Source organism: Eubalaena glacialis, chromosome 15 (assembly GCF_028564815.1).
Source record: "Eubalaena glacialis isolate mEubGla1 chromosome 15, mEubGla1.1.hap2.+ XY, whole genome shotgun sequence".
Taxonomy (NCBI): domain Eukaryota; kingdom Metazoa; phylum Chordata; class Mammalia; order Artiodactyla; family Balaenidae; genus Eubalaena; species Eubalaena glacialis.
Genome location: NC_083730.1, coordinates 74,646,711 through 74,660,102, shown reverse-complemented (window position 1 = coordinate 74,660,102; position 13,392 = coordinate 74,646,711). Strand labels below are relative to the sequence as shown.

General features: G+C 56.3%; 1 protein-coding gene across 1 annotated transcript; it reads left to right on the top strand.

The window, feature by feature from the left end:
- Positions 1 to 6,593: 6,593 nt before the first annotated feature.
- TMEM119 (transmembrane protein 119) lies at positions 6,594 to 13,021 on the top strand. Its single transcript, XM_061169748.1, has 2 exons — positions 6,594 to 6,667; positions 10,897 to 13,021. Exon 2 carries the CDS (start codon positions 10,909 to 10,911, stop codon positions 11,755 to 11,757), a length of 849 nt encoding a protein of 282 aa, XP_061025731.1. The 5' UTR covers positions 6,594 to 6,667; positions 10,897 to 10,908; the 3' UTR covers positions 11,758 to 13,021.
- The last annotated feature ends 371 nt before the right edge of the window (positions 13,022 to 13,392 follow it).

The following is a 13,392-nucleotide window of genomic DNA, read 5'->3' as shown; positions in this document are numbered from 1 at the left end:
GAGAGAGAGAGAAGGAAGAAAGAGAAGGGGAGGATAGGAAAGAAGAAAGAAGGAGGGGAGAAGAGGAAAGATGGGAGAGAGGGAAGACGGGACAGACGATCTCAGTGTAAAGTGAGGGGACAGAGAGCAGGAGACACATGAGACGATGTACTGTTTGGGTGACTTAGGGGCCCTGAAGTCCAGCTCCAAGCCCTCCCCACTTTGCCCCTCTGCTCAAAGACAGGCAGCCCCCTCAACCCAGTTCCAACGGTGCTGCAAAGGCAGTTCAGAAGAATCATCTCAATTCCTGCTCGTGATGGAGGGTGGGGCTGGGCAGCGGGGGCTCCTGGGGAGTGCCCGCCCAAGGGCACCCCGTGGGCAGCTGGCAGAGCAGGAGAGCAAGGCCAGGTCTGCAGCCGGTGGTGCGTGTTTACATTCCTGCCCTCCGAGATGGCTCCCATGTGGGGTGCGCGGAGCTGCTCCTTGCACAGGGCCCTGGGGAATGTAAATGTTTACAAGGCAGCGTGCAGCTGGCCAGGCCACCATGGCCACAGGAAGCCAAGGATCCTACTGGCTCTGGTGTGTCCCCCGCCCCCGCCCCAAAAAAAAGAGAGAGATGCAGTGTTCTTAATTTTTAAAGAAAACTTTGAGTCATAACCTACGTAAAGCACGACCACCTGAAGTGCGCAGCTTGATTTTTCTGTGTGCACGTGCCCACGTAACTGCCACCCAGACATTGTACCTCTGCAGCCCCAGAAGTTTCCTTCGTGTCTCTTTCCAGTGAACACCCCCCAAGGGTAACTGCTTTTCTGACTTCTGTCCCCATAGCTTAGTTTTGCCTTTGTTCTAGAACTTCCTGTAAAGGGAATCACCCAGTCTGTGTTCGACTGGGTCCATTTCTTTTGCTTGGTGTGTCTATGAGATTCATCCAAATTGTCCACCTCCCATCTTTTCCTTCCACTGGGGGAAAGTGTCCACTGCATGGACCACAGTCTGTTCATCCATTCTCCTATTGGTGGACATTTGGGTAGTTGCCAGGTGTTTTTGCTATTACGGATAAAACGACTATGGACATTTTTGTCTTCGTGTGAATGTGTGTTTTCATTTCTCTTGGGGAAATACAGAGAGAAGAAGAGCTTGCTTCTTCTCTCATCTGGCAAGCACATGGTTAACTTGATAAAACCCACCAGACTGTTTTCCAAAGTGGCTGTGATATTTTTCTCCCCCCGTGGTGGTAGGTTGTTTGCTGGGGTGGGCAAACAAGTGGGAAATTCACTTAGAATCACAGAACGAGAGAGGTTGGAGGAGCCTCTGCTGACCCTTCCTGGTGCAGGCAGCGAAACTGAGGCCCAGGTCACACAGTGCATGAGGGGCAGAGCCAGGAGCGAAGAAGGCAGGTCTCTCAATTTCCAAGCTCGAATGACTCCTTGGTGAGAACCGATCAACACCCCGTCTGGATTCCCTGGAAGAGGCCTCGTGCCAAGCCCTTTTCCACCACAGGGCCTTTGCATGTGCTGTTTGTTTCCTTGGCCCGGGAAGCTGTTCCTCCTGCTCCCTGAGTGCTTGATTCCTCTTATCCTCAGATGTCAGTGCTGATACCTCTTCCAGGAAGCCAGCGCTGACCACAATTGCTAAAATAGCTGCCCGGACACCTGCCCCTGCCCCTTCCCAAGCTATTTCCTGTCTCCTCGGCCTTTTTATCTCCTTGATAGCATTTTGCAGTGTTAGGTTGTCTTTCTGAATTGCCAGCTGACTTGCTTCTCAACTGTCTCCCCTGATAGGAGCTCCCTGAGACAGAGCAAAATTATGTCAGTGAATCCCCTCCCTGGGCCTCAGTTTCCCCATCTATAACATGGTCGGGTTGGACTAGAGTCATTCAGCCAGTGGAGGGGCATTTACTGAGCACCTACTGTGTTCCAGGCACTGGTGCTGGGGATACAGTGACAGAAAAAGCCCTCGTTCTGGACCAGAGAAGCTGACAGTCTAGAGGCACATGGAAACAGGCTTTTACAGGCCAGTGTACTCTAGGCAGGGAACCGGGGGTGCAGGAGCATAGAAAAAGCTGCTGATCTCCCTCCGCAGAGGCTGGGGTTCAGGGAGGCTTCGTGGAGGTGGTGATGACTGAGCTACAAGATGTGCAGGTGGGTCAGGCACGGGGACCCGTGGAGGGCAGCACTTCAGGCAGAGGGAACAGCCTGAGCGGAGGTGCATCAGCATCTGTCTCATTCACAGCTCTCTCTGGGCCCGGCACAGTTCCTGGCACATGGAGACACTTGGGAAAGAGCTAGGGAATAAAAGAACATGTCTCGTTTACAGATGGGGAAACTGAGGCCTGGGGAGGTTTCACACACACTCTGCCTCCTTGGAGCCCCCGACTGGAGGCCTCTGCTCCATGGGTGTCCCCCTGAAGGCCAGGCCTGTGCTGTGATGGAGCTGCAGCCTGGGCCTCTCAGCCACATGAAAGGCTTGGGATATTTTTGCCCGGAGAGCAGGCCCCAGTGGCTTTGGGGGCTGTATAATTAGAAGTGGCTCTGAGCCCACAAGAGGCTGGAGCTGGGGGCTGTGGTGGGCCAGGCGGCCCGCCCCAGGCTCAACCCGGGGAGGACTCTGGCAGAGACTCAAGTCCGGGTGAGGTTTTCCCTCCTCCTCGGCCCTGGCTGTTCAGCGGGGTGGGGGGGGGGCACGGTGGGCACAGGGTGGGGTCTCTGAATCGTTTCAAGGCTGGGCAGACGACCCATTGCTCTCTGCCTCTGAACATGCAGGTCGCAAGCGAGTGGCCCGGCCCCCTCCATGCCCCAGGCCTGCCCTTGCCTTGGAGCCATGGTGCTGCGGGCTGTGGGGGTCACCCGGACCAGACCCCGCAACAGGTCCTGGAGCTGGAGAATGTGGACCGTGAGTCCCTCAGGATGGATGAGGAGTGGCTGGAGCCTGGGAATGTGAGAGTGGAGGGCAGAATGGTCATTGACATGGCATCAAGCATTTATTGAGCACCTACTGTGTTCCAGGCACTATCCTAGATGCTGGAGTTATGGCGGTATGTAAAACAGGCAAAGTTTCTGGACCCCATACACCTAGTTCATCTATTCAATAATCTTCAGGAACTGCTCTGAAGGTGCTGGGTTCCCGTCTACCTCAGGGCCTTTGCATGTGCCATTCTCACTGCTAGGAATCCTGTCACACCCTTGCCTTCCTAAATACCTCCTCATCTTCATGAGTAACTCTACTTTCACCTCCTCATGGAGGTCCCCAGGAGCTCCAGGACCAGACTAGTCCCCCCAGACTGGCCTCCCATAGCCCCAGAAATGCCCCATCCCAACTCTTAGCTCAGTTTGCAGTCAGATATTCATTTCTTTGTTTACTTGCTTATTGCAGGTCTCCTCTCTTGGTGCCTGTGTTTGCTCATCACTGTCTTCCAGGGCCTGACACTGGGCTGGGTGTAAAATCAATGCTCAAGAAATGTTTGTAGAATGAATAAAATTTAGAATGTTACAGCATTGGAACCTTACCGCTGGCAGGCTTGTGGTGGGCATCTAGACTGACCCCACATTTAGCTGCAGCCCAGAGGGGGTAGAAGTTTGCCCAGCCACCCACAGCTGATGCATGAGGGGGGGTTGGAACTCAGGGATCCTTCTTTCTGCCATCAGTGACCGACATTTCGCTCTTCTGTACTCAGGTAGAAGGTTGAGATGTTTGGCTTAAGTGTGTCTTTGTGTGTGTGTGTGTGTGTGTGTGTGTGTGTGAGAAACATGGTCTGATAGCACTTTAACGGGGTCACCAGCCTGGCAATTTCACTTCCAGCTAAGACACAGAAGGGCTGGTGAAGAAGCAAGGGCTCTGATCCCCAACATGCTGTTGGATCCCAGGTAGGTCACGCCGCCATGAACCTCAGTTTCCACATCTGTTGAATGGGCTTTGCTTACTCATTCACCTCTCTCCCCCCAAGGTCTTCTGGAACCCGCTGGGTTTGAGGCACAATGATAGGCTCTATGCGGGGAGGAAAACCCAGTGCTTTGGAGGGTGGAGGATTCCAGCCAGCTCTGCAAGGAACAAGTAATCATAGGCAACCGTAGTGTGAGAGACAGAATAATGCCCTCCCACGACCCTCCCCCCCAAAGATGTCCACATCCCAATCCCTCGAAACTGTAATATGAGTATGTCACCTTACCTGGCAAAAGGGATTTGCAGGTGTGATTAAGTTAAGGCTCTTAGGGAGCTGATCCCGGATTATCTGGGTGGGTCCAGTATCATCACAAGGGTCCTTAAAAGTGGAAGAGGGATTGGAAGAGAGAACCAGACAGGTGGCAGCGTGAGAACTCAGACCCTGCAGCTGGCTCTGAAGATGGAGGAAGAGGACTGTGAGCTGAGGAACGCAGGCAGCTTCTAGAAGCTTGAAAAGGCAAAGACTCAGATTCTCCCTGTGAAGACTCTGGGATAAACAGAGCCCGGCCGACACCTTGATTTTCGCCCAGTGAGACCCATTTCTGACTTCCAGCTGCCAGAATGCTAAGATAATAATGGTGTGTGGTTTTAAGTCACCAAGTTTGTCATAATTTGTTATAGCAGCTGTAGGAAACTTATACACTTGGCACCTGGCCAATGCTTTTGTATTGTCCAGCACGTTTACACCCTCTGACTCCTGATTTTCCCAGCAGCCTTGTGAACAGAAGAAATTCTCTATCCTCATTTTACAGATGATGAAAGAGGCTCCCCATGGGGCAGGACCTGGTGAAGGCAGACCTAGAACCTGGGGCTCTCTGTCTCCGGTCTGGGACTGCTCTGGCCCCAAAGGAGGAACACAGAATGGGACCGTAACTTAGTCTGGGGCCTCTGGGCCACCCGTGCTGGAAGCAGGCCCTGTTCAGGTTGGTTGTACCTCTGCCCCTTGATCTCTTGGGATCCGATTCCCCTCAGCCCTCAGACTATTGGGGCAGGGGCTCCTCCTCAGGCGGTGGGCCCTGGGGCAGGTCTGGCCGCTCCTGCTCACCTGCCATCTGGTCTAAGATAGGGCTGGGACACCCCCTGGCCATCTTCAGGAGGGCTCAGCTGTTACAACATGTCTGTGGGCGGCCACTTGCCCCAGGGGGCATGTGAGCACATGAGTGTTTGTGTGTGTGTCCATTGGTGGACGGTTCCCCATTCCCTTAGGATGCAAGGTTTGGGGTGATCTCAGAGAAGATGGGAAATTTTCTGGTTTTATTTTCCAACCAGCTGCCCCTTCTTTGAGCAGGTGAGTCGTGGCTGCTGGGACCACAGAAGGGAATAGCTACAACCTAGGGCCCTGGTTCCTAAAGGGTGGTCATGATCTGTTCGTTCACGCACTCCCCCTGCTCCAAACCTTCACTGGCTCCCTACTGCCTCGTGGATGAATGCCATTCTGAGACTTTAGCCCTGCGCTGGTGACTTCTCCCACCCTAATCATCAGCTCCTCCCTTTCGTCCATTTCATGCTCTAGCCCAGTTTAATTACAGCCCCTTGTCCGTGCGTGGCGTTCCCAGCCACCTGCCTTTATCCACACTGGTCCTTCCTCCTGGGATGCCCTTCCTGGGTCTCCTCTTGCTGGGACTCTGCTCATTCACAGCCACATCCTCTAGGGCGACTTCCTTGCCTCTTTCTCTCAGGGGATCTCTCTCCGTCCTGGGCTTCCCCGAGCCCTTGGCCTCTCTCCTGCCACAGACCCATTTCTGTTTTGTAAAAAAATAATTTACATACGTGTGCTTCTCCTTGGAACTCTGCGAGCTTCTTGAGGGCTGGGCTGTGTCTGATTACCTCTGAAATCTGCTCAGCACAGGGCCTGGTGCTCTACAGGTGTTCATTAAGCATTTGATGGATGAATGAATGAATGGTGCAGGAATGAATGAATGCAAAGGACTACTGTCCCACTGGATTCCTCAGGTCTGCCAGAGGGCCCGGTACCCTGGGTGAGCCTCTTGAATTCACCCTGCCTCACTTTCCCCATCTGGGAAATGGGGCCACGACTTCTGCTCTGGCCATTCCATTGGGGTATCACAAGGCCACAGATCTCACAACGTTAGAGCCATAGGGAACCCAGAGGGCTTCCCACCCACCCCTGCAAATGGGGAAACAGAGGCCTGCCGAAGGAAAGGGCCTGACCAGGGCCAGACAGTGGGTGCCAGGACTCGCTCCTTGCCTCAGGCCTGACCCTCCATGCATCCCTTAAACGCAGCCCAGCTCCCACTCTGCACCCTGAGCCTCGGAAAACCTGAGTCACAGCTGGAACCAAGTGTGGGGAATTTTCCTCCTCATTTTCAGGGACCTCGGAACCTCCCTGACCTCATCCCCTTCAGAAGGGGAGGCAGGATCCCAGCTCTCTGGGCCGTGTGTGCTCCACAGGACGGCCCTGTCTGTGTGTCTGTCGTCCTCAGACTGCCCTGGGGACCGGCGGTCAGGGAGGAAGTGCCCCATCTGGTGTCCCCGGGGCGTGGAGGGGACGCCCACGGGCGTGAGCAAGGGGGGACTGTGTGTGGCCGAGCTTGGCCCCGCCCCTGCCCCTGTCCCCACCCCAAACCCACTTAATGAAATCAAGCTGGCCCCGCCGAGGGGAGGGAGGGAGGCGGGAGGAGGCGGGAGGGAAGGGGCGGGCGAGCGGCAGCCAGAGCCGCGGCCACAGGGCACTGCCACGGACTTGCTCTGCTCCACCTGGCGGGACACCCTGTGTGAGGAGGCACTGGTGAGTCCTGGGGGCCCCTCCTCTCTCCAGGGAGCCTGGTGTGTCTTGGAGTTTAGGGGGCCAGTGTGAGTGCTTTGGGGGGCTTCTCTAAGTATGTGTGAGCTTTGAGGGTGTGTTGGATGCTGCCTACTTGTGTGTGATCTGCGCTAAGGGGGCGGGTGGAGGGATGTGTGTGCACCTTGGATGTCTCCCGAGTGCAGTGCTGGGTTGGCCGGAGTGTGGCGTGTGTGCAGTTGTGTGTGGGCAGTTGGGGTCTTGCTGTAGGGGATGTGTTGTTCTTGGACAGTGGGCACCAGGGTAGGTGCTCCCAGGGTCTGCGGGAGGGTGGTATGGATGGGGGTGGTCCCGTCCGTGGGGATACACGGGGGGGCGGTCAGGGGGTGCATATGTGCACATGTTGTCAGAGAACCAGCCCGTTGTGTGTCCACGTGTGTTCTCTGTGTATCTGTGCTGGTGGGCAATCTGGGGTGTCGAGATGTTATGCGTCTGTGTCTTTGTGCCTGTGTTGTGTCTGTGTATTGTGTGCCCGTGCTGCTGCTGCTCTGCGTGTGTGTGTGTGTGTGCGTGTGTGTGTGTGTGCGTGTGTGTGTGTGGATTTTGAGCCTTCAGGACCCCCGACCCTCCCCAGGCCTCCCATCCAAGGGGCCCAGGTCCCTGTCCTCGGCTGCCCGGGAGCAGGGGTGCAGAGCTTCAGCCAGAACCCCTCTCCACAAGGCCACTAATTGAAGCCAGGTTTTTGTGGGCCACCCCTCCCCCCCCCCCCCCCCCCGGCCACCAGTCTCTGAACGGGAGTGGGGCAGCCACTCTGGCCCATCAGTCTCAGGTTCTGGGGAACTTGGCCTTAGGGATGGATTTGCCTCATCTGCCTATTCCTGACCTCAAGTGGGGCTATCACATTTGAAAACAATAAACTCTGAGTGAGCTGGGCTCTGAAGAGAGTCCCTGCTCCCAGCCAGGAGTCATGGATAGTCACGTGGTGCCACTAATTACCATCTACACTGTGCCAGCCACTGCTATTTCTTGTCCTAATAGTCCAGGAAGGTGGCCTTATCCCCATTGTACAGATGTGGAAACCGAGGCTCAGAGAGGTGATCTGCCTGGCCTCAAGACACACAGCTGGGAAATGACCTCCTCCCAGGTATTCGGAGCAGCCTCTCCAGTCAGGCTCTGCCCTGACTGGCTGTGCGACCCTGGGCAGGCCTTTCCCAGTGTTGGGCCTGGGTTTCCTCTTGGGTTAAACAAGAGGGGATGGCCTGACCCCACCTCTTAATGGCCTGTGAGTTTCCGCACCCTGGAAAAAATGAGGACGCAGGGAAGAGGTGGGGGCAGCTGATGGGCAGAACGATCATTTCAGAGCAGCCCAGGCCAGGGTGCCCATTCTACAGATAGAAGACTGAGGCCCAGAAGGGTCAGGGGGCTCTTCAAGCAGGGTCACACAGCCATCTCCTGTGAGGCCCGGCCGGCTCCCCGCACTTTGCCTGCACCTTTCCCCCGGAGCCCTGAGGGGAGGGTTGTGGTGGGTGTGAGGGACTCTGAGAGTCGGGGTCTCAGCCTTTAAGATCCAGAGGTAGTTTGTGTGGTCTCTTTCCTTATCCTCTGCCCCTGCCCCCAAGGATCCAGGGGAAAGGAGGACTTTTCTCTGTCCGACTCACTGCCGCACATTCGTGTGTGTGCATGTGTGTGTGTGTGTGTGCGTGTGTGTGTGTGTGTGTGTGTGCGTGTGTGTGTGTGTGTGTGTGCGTGTGTGTGTGTGTGCGCACGTGTCTGGTCCTGGATTCCTCACTGGCCACTCAACAAGATTTCACTCAACGAGGTAAAAAAGTTCCTCTTTCCTGGAGAATGGCGGGAGACAATGAGCAAATTTACACATCAGGTGAGGATAATCATCACTTGTGACTTGGGGTGGGAAAATGTTGGCTGGTCCTGCATCTCTGCTGGGGTAGAAATTTGGCTGCTTCTGAATTTCACCTTCCCTCGGGGAGCAGCTGCTCTGCACCAGGCACTTTCTGAACGTGATCTCATCCGGTCCTAACAGCTCAGTGAGGCAGGCCCTGTGCTCACCTCCTCACCCTGCCGCCAGTTTACAAATGGGGAAAGTGAGGCCCAGAGGGGCCAGGCAGCCAGGCTAGACCCAGACGGAGCTAGGATTCTAATCCTGGCCTAACCGGCCTTATCACTCCGCTGCCTGCGGAGCTTCAGTACAGAAACTTCACAGCCGTCCCCCCAGGAAAGGCCCCTGGTCTTCAGGCCCCACTGGTCAGAGTTGCCGTCTATGGTGAGAAGTTTCAGCTGCTGCCATGAAAGGTCTCTCCCGGGCTTGACACAAGGCGGAAGGCAGGGAGGTGACTGGCAAGAGACAAAAACCCCCAAGATCAAAGCTGTTTGTAGGAACATTTGCTAACAAGTGTCAGAGAGTGGAGGGCCCAGGAAGGCTCCTAAACTTTGTGGAACATCTCAAATCCTGGTTCCAGCTGACAAGTGATGTCAACCAGTGATGTGAGCCCATTCCTGGGCCAGCCTTAGGCACATGAGAGAGAGTGTGCGGGGTGTGTGTGTGAATTCTCAGAGTCACAAAGAAGAAGGTTCAAATCCCAGCTCTGACACTTAGCATCTGTGTGTCCTTGGGCAGGTCCCTGTCTGTCTCTGAACCTCTGTTTCCCCATCTGAAAAATGGAGACAATGTTAGTGCCCAGGGCTTCTTTGGAATTGCACCCACAAAAGGGGCTCAGATGAGTAACCTGTGATAAAAGTACACGGTGACCAACTCATTTAAAATGAACCCCTGGGTGAGTGTTGCCTCATTTGATGTCCTGGGAATTATCTTTTGTGTTTTGCCATCTGAGCCACTTCGTCCAAATTCGTGTCACATCAGGAGGCCCCAGGTCACTTGGAACAAGCCACTCAGTGGCCCCGTGTCATTCCTACAACATCTTCTGAATCCCCAAGTCAGCGTGAGTTGGTACTATCACCCACTTTATGGAGCTGGGCCTGAGGCCTGGGCACTCAAGGGGACCTGCCGTCAAGATGTTGGGCACCTGACTTCCTGCTCCAGCCCAGGAACTCACTGTGTGGCCTGGGGCCTGCCCCTTGCCTTCCCTGGGCCTCTGTCTCCCCATTTCCATCCCCTGGAGAGGGCACCTCAGTCAGGGGATCGTGAGGCTTTTCCATCTTGGCACTTGTAGCCCCATCCAGAGTCCTGGGCCCTCTGCTGGGTCGGGCAGAGGCTCTCAAGGGGTAGCCTGGGGGGCACAGGAAGGGGTTCCTGGGTTTGTCCGAGAGGCCAGGCTGACTCACACTGGCTGGGAGATGTACTGCTTTAGAAGCCAGACTCCTCCGTAAAGCTGGGCCATAAGGAATTTATTAGTCAGCCAGGCTGTCTGGGCCGGGGAGGGTCTGGGGGGTTCACGTCGGGAGCAGCCTTCCAGCAGGGGGAGGGAGGTGCGGGGTTCATCTGGATCCCATTTGGTGGCGGCCATAGGACTTAGGCTCCAGCTTTGTTCCAGGCACGAGGGTTCCCTCTGGGCCTCCAGGCCCTGCTTTGAGCCTTGAGGTGGGGGTTAGCCATGGGGCACATGCTCACACAGGCCTCTGCTGAGCTCAGAATCTGGATGCTTCAAAACCTATGAATCTTCCAGAGACGGGACCGCAGAGGAGCTGGGAGCAGCGAGGATGGCTTCCCAGAGGAGGGGGTCAGCTCTCTCAGTTACTCACTGAGCCCTACCATCCTCTCTCCCTCCGTGCCTGCATCCAAACCCCAGCTCTTCCTTAGCAAGTCACTTAATCCCTCTGAGCCTCAGTTTCCTCACCTGGAAAATGGGGAGAATGTAGTACCTGCCCTATTGGGCAGTTCTCAGGATTCAATGAGAAATTCCATGTAAGAAATGTAAAATAGTGCCTGGCACATGGCAAGCAATGAAAGGGTAAGTTCTTATTCATTCAGCCAACTCCATCAAGATGCGTTTATTGAGCACTTGCTGTATACCAGGTATGATGCAAATCCCTGAGGGTGCCGAGATAAATAAGATTTAGCCCTTGCCCTCCGGAAGCTCAGAGTGAAGTCAGGGGGACCAGTGTAAACCCTGGGATGGGGTCCATTGTATGGTGGGGAGGCTCAGGCCCGGGGAAGGGAAGCGACTTGCTGGAATAGGTTCTGTGTCTGCCGCACCTCCTCAGGGTCCCCTGAGCCTGGGGTCCCAGCCTGACGTCTCTCCTGCCTCGCTTTCCCACAGGTTCCAGGCAACATGGTTTCTGCGAAAGCCCCCAGCCTCACTGTGTCTCTGCTGTTGCTCCTGCGGGTCCTGCCTGCGGCGTCCTACTCCGTGTCCCTGCAAGCCACCTTCCTGGAGGACACAGGGGGCAGCGGGGAGGCCGAGGGCGCGTCGGCCTCCTCCCCAAGCCTCCCGCCGCCCCGGACCCCAGCCCTCAGCCTCACGTCGGTGGGGCCCCAGCTCACGCCCCTGGCGGGCCCCAAGCCCCCCACCAACTTCCTGGACGGCATCGTGGATTTCTTCCGCCAGTACGTGATGCTTATCGCCGTGGTGGGCTCGCTGGTGTTCCTGCTGATGTTCATCATCTGTGCCGCTCTTATCACCCGCCAGAAGCACAAGGCCTCTGCCTACTACCCCTCATCTTTCCCTAAGAAGAAGTATGTGGACCAGAGTGACCGGGCTGGGGGCCCCCGGGCCTTCAGCGAGGTCCCCGACCGGGCCCCTGACGGCCGGCCCGAGGAGGCCCTGGATTCCTCCCAGCAGCTCCAGGCTGACATCCTCGCCGCCACCCAGAACCTCAAGTCTCCTGCCAGGGCCGCCCCGGGCATGGGAGACGGAGCCAGGATGATGGAGGGCAAGTCAGAGGAAGAGGAGAAAGGCAGCCGGGAGGCAGACCAGGAAGCCCAGGGACATGGGGTCCCGGCAGAGAAACCAGAGGTGCCGCCAGAGGAGCCCTGCTCAGCGCAGGCGGATGGGGCTCTGGCAGCCGCTGAAGGTCAAGGGGAGCCAGAAGCAGCTCCCTCATTAGCCCTCGAAGCTGGGGGCCCAGCTGGTTCCCTCGAAAACCCCTGTGCTTGCGGCAGTGTCCCCCCCAGCATCTAACAGGCCTCTCGGGCTGCTGGCCCTGATTGTCGGACCCCTGGCGGTCACCTCCTTGGGCACAGAAAGGTCCTCGGCCCTGACCGTGCTCTGACACCCCCTACTCGGCCACTCCCCGCTGCAAATCCCGGCATGTCTGATCCTATTACAGCAGGCAGAGACGCTGGTCTCTGTTCCACCCTCAGGAATCTCATCGACTTCGAGAACATTTGTCCCTGCAGCCCCAAGGGCTACATCCCAAAGTACAGCTCCTCTGGGGAGATGGAGCTGAGGATGTGTCCCCGTCACAGCCACGTCCGCTGGGAAACATATGTCTCAGGTCCCTTGTGACAATGCAAACATCGCTGCTTTCCATCGAGGTAGGAAAGAGAAACAGAATAACTAGGAGTTTTGGAAGAGGTTGAACAGATGGGAGATGCAGAGAGGCCTGGGGTTGAAGCAGGTAGAGGTACCGCAGAAGATCAGTCAGGAAGCTTCCGTGAGGGGTCCTGCACCGATCACGACAGGTTCCTAAGTGAGCATTTCCCAAACTGGGTTCCCTGGAAGAAAGATTTTGAGGTCCAGTGAATGAATTGAGGAAACATTGCTTCTCTGCTCTGCGTACCCCCCTTGGAGCCCCCCAAGGCTCTGACAAGTCCCGCAGTAAAGGTGCCCATGGAATCTGATTTCGCTTAGCTTTTCCCAAAAAGCTTTTGGCCGCGGAGTACTTTTGTTTTTGTTTTACAGCTACAGAGTAAAATCCTGAAGAGAACACTCTGGAAGTTACAGCTCCAGATGTTCTCCAGGGCGTCCCCTCCCCAGTTCCTGGTTGGTCCGGGATGAAGGCTGTGGAGGTGGAGGCTCAGCCTCCCAGGGGCTGCCTCTCATCCTGCTACTGCTGCGGGCATGGGGCAAATGAATTGAACTTTCTTGCCAGGGCCCCAAGGCAACCTAGAAGTGGTGGGGGGCAGGGCTGTGTGTGAGGGGACCCCACTCTGGGGGAATCTGAGGGGATCAGGGAGGGTTTCCAACAGGCTGGAGCAGGGGGGCCCTGACCCCCTGCCCTTCACACACACACACACACACACACACACGCACACATATCTGGCAGCCTGTGCCCATAGCATTCTTTAGTCTTCGACAAGGGAGCCTGAGCTCCATCCTGATTTGGGGAGGCTCTGGGGGGGGGGTTCCTCTTCCCCATCCCTCCGTCCGCCCTCCCCACAACCTCTGCACAACTCTCCAGGTGCTGGGATATAACAAACTGGCACAATAAACCTTTATTCTGGCCTGAGCGTCACTGGTTTTCTTGGGGCGGTAGCAGGGGAGGAATGAATCTGCTGGGAGGTGGGGAGCATTTCCCCTGGGCTGTTCCATGGGGGTGGGGCAACTTTCTGGGGCCAGGGGCTGAATGGGCAGATTGGTGTGGGAAACGGAGGGAGGGATGGATGCCCCATGGGAACAGGGGCCGGAGCTTGTGCCCCATCAGCCCTGGGCTTGTGGCCACAGAGGCAGGTTCCACGCATGCCTCTGCTACTTATTGTGTCTGCAGGAGAACCATCACCTCTCCGTTTCCCTCAAGGGGCAATGGAGGGGCTTGGGGCTGAGGTTTCAGTTTCCCCTGACCCTGCAGAGTGGCTAAGGACTGGCCCGGGTCTT